This window comes from Chaetodon trifascialis, chromosome 4, assembly GCF_039877785.1.
Source record: "Chaetodon trifascialis isolate fChaTrf1 chromosome 4, fChaTrf1.hap1, whole genome shotgun sequence".
NCBI classification, from domain to species: domain Eukaryota; kingdom Metazoa; phylum Chordata; class Actinopteri; order Chaetodontiformes; family Chaetodontidae; genus Chaetodon; species Chaetodon trifascialis.
Genome location: NC_092059.1, coordinates 8,525,717 through 8,537,781, shown reverse-complemented (window position 1 = coordinate 8,537,781; position 12,065 = coordinate 8,525,717). Strand labels below are relative to the sequence as shown.

Here is a 12,065-nt window from a genome sequence, read left to right as displayed (position 1 = left end):
TGTTATTAGTAACACCTGTGCTTTTCCTGCTGCGACCAGGCAAAACGTCTGCTGTGAAAAGGCCTCTGTAGTATTTTCCATTGTGCTGCTGCTTCCACTGAAGTAAATTTGATTTGCAGCACTTCTTCTTCCACTGTTAACAAGGACAGTATTTTACAAACATGTTCATGTTCTAAAAAGCTGATCAGGCCCACATTTCAAACACTACCTGCCAGCCCATTGGCCGAGCCGCCGCTCTTACGTTGCAGTACCTAATAACGGACACTGAGTGTCGCTCTAGAGCGTCTAATATCGCTCCTGCGCGCTTATTCCGCCACCATCACCCCCCTCCACCCCTCTCCTCCGCCTTGTACTGTGTGTGCGTGTGTGTTGTGTGTCGGATAGAAAGTCAGCCTGGTTTCCAGCTGAGTGCTTGCTCTCTCACAGTGTGTGTGTGTGTTGTCATTATTATCCACTCTGCTCCCAGCTCAGAATGGCCAGATTCACTCAGACTGAAACAAGAAGGCAGCACCATCCACAGCAGCCCCAGCCCGCTCACTCCAGCCTGGTTTTCACCGGACCGGGGGCACCACCGACCCAACAACCACTACTACTTATCCCACATCAGCACCAGTACCCTCAGATCACATTTCCGAAACCCATGAACGGGTCAGAACCCATTTCAATTCATCCGGAGAGCGGCAACATGAAAGACCAAGATGCCATTAAGCTGTTTATCGGGCAGATACCGCGGAACTTGGAGGAAAAAGACCTGAAACCCCTGTTTGAACAGTTTGGGAAAATCCACGAACTGACAGTTCTCAAGGACCGATACACCGGCATGCACAAAGGTAACGTGTCGCCCCTCGAATGGCTGCGAGGCCCTTATATATCCCAATAATTTCTTACTATAACCTGCACCTTTTGAACTCATTTGTGTTGAAACAGTGACGCGGAAAGCACAGATATTTGTCACTTTTTTGTACATTTTATCAGCCGTAATCCAGACGTGATTTCAGTCTACTATTCGAAACAAATCGTAAAATCAGCATGTGCATCATTGCTTTCATATTTTCATCCAACAGTCGTGAGGTTTGTCATTTTGTCCCAGTTATGATTGATTTTTAAAGCGTTCTTATTATGTTTGCATTGCCTGATTTTTCAGAGCGTTTGTGTTTCCATCTTGATTATTCCACATTTTTCCACACACAGTCAACCAAAATGGGAGATTTGTGAATATTCGGAGCGCTTGCAGTGTCACGAATGATGGGTTGGCCATGTTCATTTTATTGCTGTTAAACAGTGTTTTCTTGCCGCGCTAAGTGGGGCAGAGGCGCTCGGGAAGGATGCATTTTTAAAGAGCCTTCCTCTGCCAGTCCCCGTCTTTTTGCGGAGGGGCGGCATCATTTATTCATCCATAGGCTTTCTTTAACATCTCCCCATTTGCGAACGGGGCTGGGCGCAAACCCGACACGGCGAAATCAGTTCAAACCCACAATGTCTCCAAAGGGCGCAAAGAGCCGTCGCAAGATGACGGACGTCGCCACGGAGAGTGGGCAGCGATGCTGCGCTGCTTCTGCCGAAATGGAAGGATGGGGGAGAGGCGGAGGGTGCAGATCCACTCAGCTCACGATACACAGTGACAACTTCCACCCTCCACGGTGAAGTTGGTTAGCGAGGATGTATAGTGTGCACCAGTGCCTGTGTGGGAAAACCATATCACGATACGTGGTCCCCCTCACGCAGTGTCTACGTCATCATCATCACCATCATCACCATCACTATCACAAACTTTAATTTCATTGATTAGCCTGCATTTCATTTATGTTTGGCCTCAGTTTGCATACAAACCATAGATTGAGACCTACAGAGCTGTACAGTGGTTGAAATAGTCACAGTGACATTCACATGCAAACATGGGGAGACTTCCATGATGATAATGGCTGTGACCACTATCATAATTATTAGTTTCACTGTAATGATAATTTGAACATATGGGTCAATAGGCTGTTGATACTGTTTGCAACACAATAATCATGATTCAAAGAGAGAAAATCCAACGCTGTCTCAGTGGAAGTTGTGACATGCTTTATTCTTTTGCACAATATTTATGCTGTAATATGTTGCTTTCATCTGTGTTTCTAAAACCTCTCTGTTTTAGATGTTACAGACCAACTCACAACCATTATTTCATGACAGTATTGTTTAAAAAAAAAAAAAAAAGAGAGAGAAAGAAAAGCCCTCCCTCCATCCCTCATCTTGCACTCCTGCAGAGCAGATGTTGATATGAGGAGGATGTTAGTGCAGGAGATAAGCCTTTTATTGCAGTGACATTTAGAAAAGACAAATGACAGTCTGTGACAATAATGTAAATGCCATTTGCAAACATTGCAAACAATGTCATGCTTTCTTATGACATACAGAGTAACCATCACAAGAAATTACATTTGTTACCATCACAAAGGTTGTCCACAGCTGTCACACAGCCTTTTATTATGAAAAATAGAAGATTTTCACCCTCTGTATTCAATCATATGGATTGACATCCTGCGATTGATTGCACAGTTTTGATGACATGAGGATTGCAACAAGCTAGAAACTTTAAATAAGATTATGATAGATCAAATGGAACATACATACAGATCAAACAGACGAAACTATGTGTATATAAATATATAGATTTTCATTTGCTGTGTGCATGTTCATGTTGAAATTAGCTGGGGATCTAAGATATCTGCTCCAGTCTGCAAAACCTCTGATCACATTTAGATGAAATGGGTTTATGAAGGTTTAATGCTCTCATTGGATTTTGCTATCATAGCTTCTATTAGCTACATATTTCATGAAGCCAAACGCTCCTGATTCTACAGTTGATACTGTCAGTGTGTGGAAGGGGAGACGTTTTTTTCGGTGTAGCACTCATTTGGCATTCAGTGGTATATGTTTGCATGTGCATGTCTGTGCATACATATACTCAAATGCCATTGCCCTGTGTTGCATAATGATTGCAGTATTTAGCTCCTGAGTGATTGTCTCTTGATCATGGTGTAAGGGAAAAGACAATTAAGGCTCTCACACCTATTTCCAAGCACAGAAAATAGAGCTTTGATAGATCTGTATTGAATTCAAATGAAATGAGTTCAGTTTATTGTTAGTCGTAGTTTAGCATAAATATAGTGCATTTTTTACTCAGCTACATTTGAAAAGTTTCTCGTCTGTTTTCTTTATACTATAATACTAACTATAATCCATTATTATGTCATTCATGCTCTGTTGGTAAACGTAAGAAAATAAATGAGATACTGATTCTGTTTCTGTGCTATTCAGTGAAAGTATCTCTCTCTGGTGTATAAAAGTGTATAAAGTTGAAAAAGAAATCTTGCAAACTTTTATATATATTATATGTCAATCAGGAGTTCCGTTACCATTTATTCAGTTTCAGAAATAAGTCAAAAATGGGAAACATTAGCTTGTTTAAAACTAGGTAGACGAAGTCATCTCTCTGATCTGAGTAAAATGATAAAAATGCAAATCTGAGAATAGTTCTCAAAGTTTATCTTCACCTTTATTCATTGCAAATTACAAATAACTACTGAATTTTAGATAAGCACTGTTCACTCAAATGAAATGGCTTAAAATGTAATGAATCCAGTCCGCACAATTAACAATACATAATCAAACACTAATATGTCAATGATCTCTGATGAGGTTATTTTATAGTTAATCGTGTTATGAAGCAGAAAAGGATTATGAGTATGGATCCTGATGGAAACACTGGAACAGCAGGCTCAAAGAGCCACATTCAGACTGACAAATACATTGATGGACAGAGGGATAAACGCACACAATACACACACACACACACACACACACACACACACACACACACACACACACACACACACACACACTCATCATTCTAAGTGCTGTGCTTTTGTAGTCGCTGCACTTATTCTGTCATTTTGATTTTCATTTCATCCACATTGTGCTTTGTGTGTTTACGATTTCCTCTTTTCTTATGCAACTATTTTTCCCCTTGGTAATCCATGAGGGAAAACATGGAATTAGTTTGTAAAGCGTGATAATAATGCATGGCCATAATAACTTGACTCAAGAGGATTAGCAAATGTGCATTGTCTGAAACAGCAGTCTCTTGGGTGATCAGCTGGTTGCCTCCCTAAACAGTGGCTGCCTTTGCCAATTAAAAATTCAGTCTAGTCTGCCTCTTCAAATGATTAATTCTGCCCACGCTGTCGATGGCCTGCCAATTATTGTCGCCCAATTGGTATTAATAGGTAGAGGATTTCCTGATGTTGAATTTATCATAGACTGTGAAAACTTCTCCCTTTGGCTCTAATTGACTCCCACTTATAGAGTATGCAGAACACACACTTGCATGTTTACATAGATGCATATATGCAGAACGAAGGCTTTAACTGGCAGTCTTGTTTTCTTCACGTGTTCAGGTGGCAGGTTTTCTGTTCCTTTTTTATATGTGTTTTTGCTTAGGAAAGTGGGTGCATACAGGAAAGGCTCTCAATGCTGAATCTGTTTCAGTGTAGATTTTTGTTGAATTGCTTTATTTGTCTGCACAGATTTTATCTTCCGAGTTTGGTTGAGGTTGGCTAATCTTCCCTTGTGCTGTTAAGTAATGTGCACTCAAACGAGAGAGAAAGAGAGGGAAGAAAATATTTCTTTTCTGCAGGTGTGATTCAGCACAGCAGACAGACAAAACAATCCCTGCGCTGCTTCAGTCTGCCGGCCAGCTCTGCCCGGGTATCAATATTAAACTATTGTCGGGTATCATCGTGTTAATGCATTTATAAATGGACCAGAGATATTGCCCTAGACCCCAGCCAAGCAGAAGCACATTAAATCACGGAATAATCTAATGAAATATTTATCTAAGTTTTTATTTTTTTTCTCCCTCTGAGCTGGTCTGATGGATAGCATTCCTCTGTGAGTTGCCCTCCTAACAGGAGTAGTTGGAATACAGCGTATGCATCAAATTAAAATTATATGGTATTAACATGAGACTGCAGTTTTCTTATATATAATTATACCTTAAAGGCAGTAGCATTGATTAAACTTTGGCTTGTTGAAGCCTCTCTCTAATCTTTGAGTGTGAGTACATGTCTCCATATTGTGTGCGCCTTATGGAAAGTGTCAAAGATCACGGCACTGCTGTAGGACAGCATCTCCCCTGGGGAAACAGATGGGATAAATTCACTTACAGACTATAAACAGAGCTGTGGAAGTGACATGGATGGTTCGAACACAACACGCTGTGATGATATTACTGATTTAGCAGACATCAGTGTAGCATAGGCCTTCTGCCAGTGCGAACATTGTACGGTTGCTAATGAAATTAAGCAACTTCATAAAGGTTTAAAGAAGGATTTGATTCTGTTTCATCTGAACGTGTGAACGTGGAGACACAGGAAAAACAATTCTCAGTCTGCTTGCAGTTTTCTGCAGTGATTCGATTGAACAAATCTAGAAATCCTCTGTCAGGGCTAGTGAGCGAAGGCCACCGAGCCAAGCTAATGCAGTAACAACACTTGCTTCGCAATCTTTAAACGTCTGTAAATATTGTAATAAGCAACAGGGCTTTCCTCATAAAAGATGCAGCAGCTCAACTGGTACTGACAGGCGCTATGGGCCTTGACTTCAGGATGAGGAGCGTTGCCTCCCTCTCTCTTCTCCTCCTTTCTGTTGCTTTTCCAAGGAGATTGCCAATCTCAGATGCCGACAAGGCCGTGCTCTGCTGGAGGTTAGTGTCCGCACACCAAGCTCACCTGGCTTTTATTCTGTCTCCGCTTCCCTCCCCTTAATCCCTGCCTGAGAGACCCTTTCAGATGGATTGATTTCCTGCTCCAATGCAACATTCATTATGGCTTGCAGTATATTATGCTTTCACCATGTTGGAAGTGCCATTATTCCATGAACTTTCTGGAATATGTTTGCTCTTAATGGGTGCCTGGAGCAGAGATAGGTATGGGAAATGTACTGTGAGGTCTAAGGGAAAACATGAACCAATTTCATCTCCAAGACACTCATTTATGAAGCTGTGCACTACATGTGTATTTGCTTAGATGGGCTTAATGGAGCTCTGCGGTGGTTTGTTTTAGATTGTGGACAGTGTCGTGTTTGGAGGCATGATTGTAATAGCATGGGTGCTACAGCACTTTAAAAGGTTTTTCATCACTTGGCTACCTGGAAGTATTTGCTATTCTGTGTTGGTGGTTGCTTATGCCTCTTAGAGTCTGTTGACATGATTGTCTTAAATGTCTTAAATTAAAGAAGGAAAGAAGTAAGCTCTGTATTATGAATTAACTCTAGAAATATTAATGCTCTAATTGTATTGAAATTGTTAAGAAACTTCACTCTGCCTTTTATGGATGTTCTAACAGTCTTTTCATACATTATAGAGAGGATTTTGAGTTGAATTATTTTTGGTGCATTTTGGGTCACATTTCTCTTCTAAAGGTAGAGTTGGCAGGAGCGTGCCGCCTTCTTGCTCATCCGCAAAGGTCACAGCTATTTCCTTAGTCTAAATAGAGGGATAGAAGCCTATCTATTTTGTATGGGTAGCTTAGCAGAGAGTGCCATTGCCTACAGAGCAGAATGTACTCTTATGAGGGGGGTTATAAAGGCACAGAGGGAAAAAAAAAGGAGAGAGCGAGGAGGTGGGGGTGGGTGGGGGTTCTGTTAGAATGGCATGAGCTCTTTAATGTTGTGTTTGAGCCTGGCTGGGCACAGATTCATTTTAGAAGGAAAATGAAATAACAAGGGAGAGGGGAGAGAGGAGATTTTAATGCAATGTTTTGTGATAATCCCTCTCCATTTTGGAATGGTTCATGAGAACTCATGCGATAAAGCCTTGTACAAGCCTGGAAAATAATAAGTTATTTGTCTTGCCTTATAGTACTGTGCCCTTGGAGGGCTCGCTAACCCCCATGTTTTGGCCAAAAAACAATCACAGATTAGTCAAGCTGTCACATCTCTCTGATTGCCAAATGGTTGAGCCCTTGATGCTGGTGTGAATGAACAATGCATAAATGTCGTACATGTATCTGCCTGAGAGTGCACAACACAAAGCCGCGTGGATACGATTTAGCACTGTCACTGGATCGAATTGGACGGGGAGGATGGCACATGTGTGCAGCGGGGCCCGCAAGGCAATTGACAGACAGACACGTGGGCACAGAACAATGGATGTATGGACAGATGGATAAGTGGAGGGGAAAAGATGAAGTGTTTGTCAGAGATGCAGAAACAAATAGTTGCTTTTATCCCAAGGCTGTGGGGGAGTAGAGTGATGGCTCAGCTTGGGACGTGGAGGATCCCCCTGACAATTTGAGAGCTGTTTGGACACTGGAGGGTGGGATTGATGGAGGGTGGAGGAGGAGGAGGAGCAGAGGCAAAGTTTGGCAGATATATAAAATATTCACCTGAAAGCTGTTAACATGAGAAAATCCCTCTGGTGACACTAGTAATACTTATTCCAATATTACTACTGCTGCTGCTAGTGCAAATACTGTGACTTCTGCTACTGGTCTCAGAGGCAATTTACTATTTTATGGCTGTTATTATTCCTAAATTGCCAATGTAAGCAACAATAAAAATGCTCATATTAGCTGTAACAACAGACTAAAGATGCTAAAAAAGGAAGTGTTCAGACAACATGAGTAATGCTCCACATTACCTCCCTAAATGACAATGACACGGTAAGCAACACTGTCAGCATCGGGACCTTTTTCCTGCAGATATTAAACAATCGCCAACTTGTGATGAAGACATTTTTTAGATTGGAAAATGTCTATGAGTGCTCAGGTCCGTGAGGGATGTGTGAAGATACATGCTGCTCAGCATGGTTATAAATAGAAATTCTGTGGTATTTCCGAAAATAGGTTAAGCTGCCATCGCTGCACTGCTGGCATGACATCACTGATTGCCTGCCAGCCTCCCCCAAAAGACTGTTCCCATACTGTGCTCAGAAAGGAGAGAGATAAAGGGGGGGACAGGGGGAGCATCTGTGGGCGACTGTAGGGCTATGTCCCCCTCATTTCCAGCATCACCTCCCCATCCCCCACCTCTCACACCCCATCCCTTCCATCACGCAGCCATCCCTCCCCTCACTCCTTCCATCTATCTTCCCCACTGAGGCAGCGACGCTGTAGCTAACGGTCTCTGTGCTTTATTGCCAGAGACACAAACTGGTCAAGGGCTTTGTACCGGAGATGTATCGCATCCACATTTTTTAGTGTGATACAAGCAAATAGTGCGCCAAATAGTGCAGAAGACATGAATGAACGATGGAATTTGTGTGTCTTTTCTGATGATCAAATGTTAATGTGGTTGAGTGAGCAGAGTGTGTGGACTTTATATGAGTTCCAACATGGCACCCATTCTGTCGTTCACTATTCAACGGTAGATCTGGCTTAATTAAAAAAGACTACTCAAATTAATTAATGGCTGATGGGTTCTCATATCTATTTCATCTACTCTTTGGGTTCACTTCAGAGCTCTTTCTCTTCCATTCTTCTGATCTATCTATCTATCTATCTATCTATCTATCTATCTATCTATCTATCTATCTATCTATCTATCTATCTATCTATCTATCTATCTATCTATCTATCTATCTATCTATCTATCTATCTAGTCTCTTTTTCTTGTTTGTTCATTATCTGAACAATCTGTCTGGAATCCACTGGGCTGAATGTGGTTACTAGGAAATATACGTCAATGCAATTAACACCCTGGTGCCTGCTTGTTAGTCAGACCATTAGTGTTAATTATTACTCTTCTCCAGCTCAGTGGTGACATGAGATAAATAAAGAAAAAAAGAAAGCTGGGACAAGGACACAAAGTCGTATATATTTATTTATTTTAATTTTTTTTAAGCACGCAGAGCTTAATTGAAAATATGTGTTTGGAATACAGCATGCTCCGCTCCATTTGGTACATACATTGAATGGAAAGAACAACTATAAGAAGCACTCATTACAAGTTTGTTTATGAAGACATTTCTAAATTAATGTAACAGCTCAAGGTGGGCTTGAGCAGTTTTTTTAGCAGTAAAATGAAGAAGAATGTGTGCGTGTGGTACTGCTGGGTAGTGTTTTTTTTCCTCCTCAAATGTCTTTCTTCCTCATTCCTCTTTCAATCACTCCATCAGAGCAACCTCTGGGCCTTTGAAGCGCTGTCTTTAAAGGTATCTAAAATCAAAGCGACTGAAAACCTGATCCGTCTCGTAGTCTGCAGTCACTTTGCAGCTGCCAGTCATCTGTGATTGTGGCTTCGCTGTGATCAATTAATCTGTCTGGAATGTTTAAATGCCTTTCACCTTTTGAAAGAGGACAAGCATTGTTACGGGTAATGCATCAAATATGCCTATCAGGTACATTAAAAGAAGGCCTGGCGTCAGTGTAAACACTGTACAGCAGAAAGCAATGGGCGTGAGCCAAGTCAAAGTGATTTTATTATTTTTTTTTTCCTGGTCTTGTTTGTTGTTCCAAGAAGTTGTTATAGTACATGAAAAGGAGGAGAAGCAGTTTTCTGACTTTGACTGGGGGGGCTCGGAGAAACTTTTATTGATTTCTGTGTAAATCCCCTGGCCGGAGCAGACGTGGCTGAGGGAGGCACGACGGGCTGGAGAGACGGGACTTGGCAGGTAAACTCATGTTGCCCTCCCAGAAGTAGCTCAGCAGGAGGCACTAAGTGTGAACCTACACATTATTTACAGCTCTGTGAAACTCCATTAACAGTGTCAATTAGCTTGCTCATCAGCATTGCAGGCCATTGGATGTACTTATAGATCGGGCCCTGGCTTTGATTGGAGAAGAGGAATGAAGTACACCGATAGTCTACAAAGTCAAGACTTACTGTACTTTAAATGCTACAGTACGGTGGGAGATGCCAAAGTGCTGTATCCTAAGTGTTATCAGAGCAACCTATTGAAAGAGTTACAGCCAAGTTGGGGATGGGTGGCCAGTTGCAATCTATCATGTCACTTCTTGAAACTGCACCTACTGCCAAACAGAATCATCTAAGGAACTTTATCAGGAACTAGTTGGAGCTGTATTACTGTTTCCAGCCTTTGATGCTGCTCCGCCTACAGTATATGGCCAAAATGTCCGCTTTGGAGAAGAAAAATTCTACAGTTGGATTATATATGAAGAAGCACTTGTGCCCTGAGAGAACTATTTAACCTCAGAGTCACACGATATATTGCGTGAGGGTGGGGGTGTCAAAAGCTATCTCTCCTCATTCTCATGATGGCTTCTTTGCCCCTGTATTGATCCTGAAACATATGCAGGGCCCTTCAGAAAGAATTTATTGCATTTGTCACACTCATTAGGCAATGCATGCCACAACATGAGGCGTGCATGTAAACGTTGTGTAAATACACACGTTCACCGGCACACAGGCAGCCCCTCAAGATATGCTGCCTATGGATCTGTTGGACTGTTGCTTGGGGACTAGTGTAGTCTATATGAGCAAGTAGCAACAAATCAATGACTGAGGTCTCCTACTCAGGGGTCAGAGAGGATACTAGGGAGGGTCTGGGGACTATTTCTTGCCCTCATGATGGACACCGATGCTCCTCTGCACTCTGCAATGTTCATCCCCCCCCAGCCATTGCTCAAGGTGAAGGGATGATGGGAGGAGTAGTGAAAGGAGAAATGGTGGAGGATTTGGAGCTGGATGTAGCAGAGATGAAGGGATGGAGTGATTGATGAAGGAGTGATGGAAGAGTGTAGTCAGCTTCAGGATCATGAGATGGTGACTGAGCCCAGTCGCTCGCTGCCTTTAAGGTGGCTGTCTGACTTAATTAAGGTTTACAGGTTACGCTAGGCTACTGCTTATATTACAGTGCTCATTACAAGCCCATTAGGCATGGGCAGAGAAAATATTGTTGTCAGAACAATGAGTGAGAGCTTTTTGGAAAGTCCCTGCCAACTCCATGCTCCAGCTCTTCTTTATTATACCTCTCTGTCTGTCCTCCCCCAATCTGCCCTCCTTTTCCCTGAACATTGGCATGATTGTTTGAGTGTGTGAACAGATCGAGGATCTTTTTTTCAAAGGTGAGGGAGTGATTATAAGAGTTAAAAGCTTCTCCGAGACCAGACTGATTACCCCCCTCACGGTCAGTCTGTGCCGCTGAGCCTACTGCTTCCCCGGCTGGCAATGATTCAGGTCATAATCACATTGTATCAGTGCTGATGATGTGTGTTTCAGACCCCTCTTTCGACCCCTCTGAAAGGCTATCAGTTCCCCCGGAGCCCCACATGGCTGTAAATGAAGTAAGCAACTAATCTACCCACAATGATAGCATTTTCAAGAGTGCAAATGATGTGTGAGGGTGCAGGCGAGACTGGTGCCAGGACTGGCTTGGTTTCTGCTACCTTCACACTTTCTGGCCAAGGAAATGCCACAGTGAGAGCAAGTTCACACTTTTTCATAACACTGGGGCAGTTTGACTCCTCTGGGGCAAAGAGATGGATAAAAGGGAGCAAAGTGGGTATAAAAGACAGAGTGAAAAGAGAGGTTGTGGTTTAAACCCAGCCTGGCATTCATGTCTGACTATTCTGCAGTCCACAATTTATGGCCAATGCCAGTGTAAAAGTAGGGTGTTTACTGGGCTCCTGCAGTTGATTGCACAGACTGTAGCTGTCAGTCACAGTAGTTGCAGGCACTATATTTTAAATGAATGTCTTTATCGTCCTGCTAGCTTATGTAGGTTAAATGTTGTTGACTTCTGAGGAATTTACTTTTGTGTGAAATGCCATCAAATAAGTTTTCTTTACTCATAGAAAAATCTGCACAAATACAGGAAGTAACCAACAAAAAATGAGGTTGATCCAGACACATCAAATGTCCTTGTTTCACTATTTCTCCAGCTTTTCAGGGCCACATTGATGTGGTCAGTAGATGGAAAGTGGAGTCATTACATAATTCATGAGAACTCATGCAACAAATATACTTAATAACATATTAAGTAAAAACAATGTATTAGCCATTGTTTTCATGAATGTGGTGCTTAATGGCAACATCACAGCAAACAAAAGTTTAGTGAC

General features: G+C 42.1%; 1 protein-coding gene across 17 annotated transcripts in view; it reads left to right on the top strand.

Annotated features, from left to right (window-relative positions):
- Positions 1 to 321: 321 nt before the first annotated feature.
- celf5a (cugbp, Elav-like family member 5a) overlaps positions 322 to 12,065 on the top strand; it is a 185,627-nt gene continuing 173,883 nt past the window's right edge. For 12 of the 17 annotated variants that reach the window (XM_070960277.1, XM_070960272.1, XM_070960276.1 and 9 more), the window contains exon 1: positions 356 to 830. In XM_070960277.1, coding sequence (XP_070816378.1) covers positions 473 to 830 — 358 coding nt within the window. In that variant the 5' untranslated portion in view covers positions 356 to 472. Of the gene's footprint in view, positions 831 to 12,065 lie in introns of all 17 variants that reach the window. The other 5 variants (XM_070960265.1, XM_070960264.1, XM_070960260.1 and 2 more) reach the window with 2 other exon arrangements.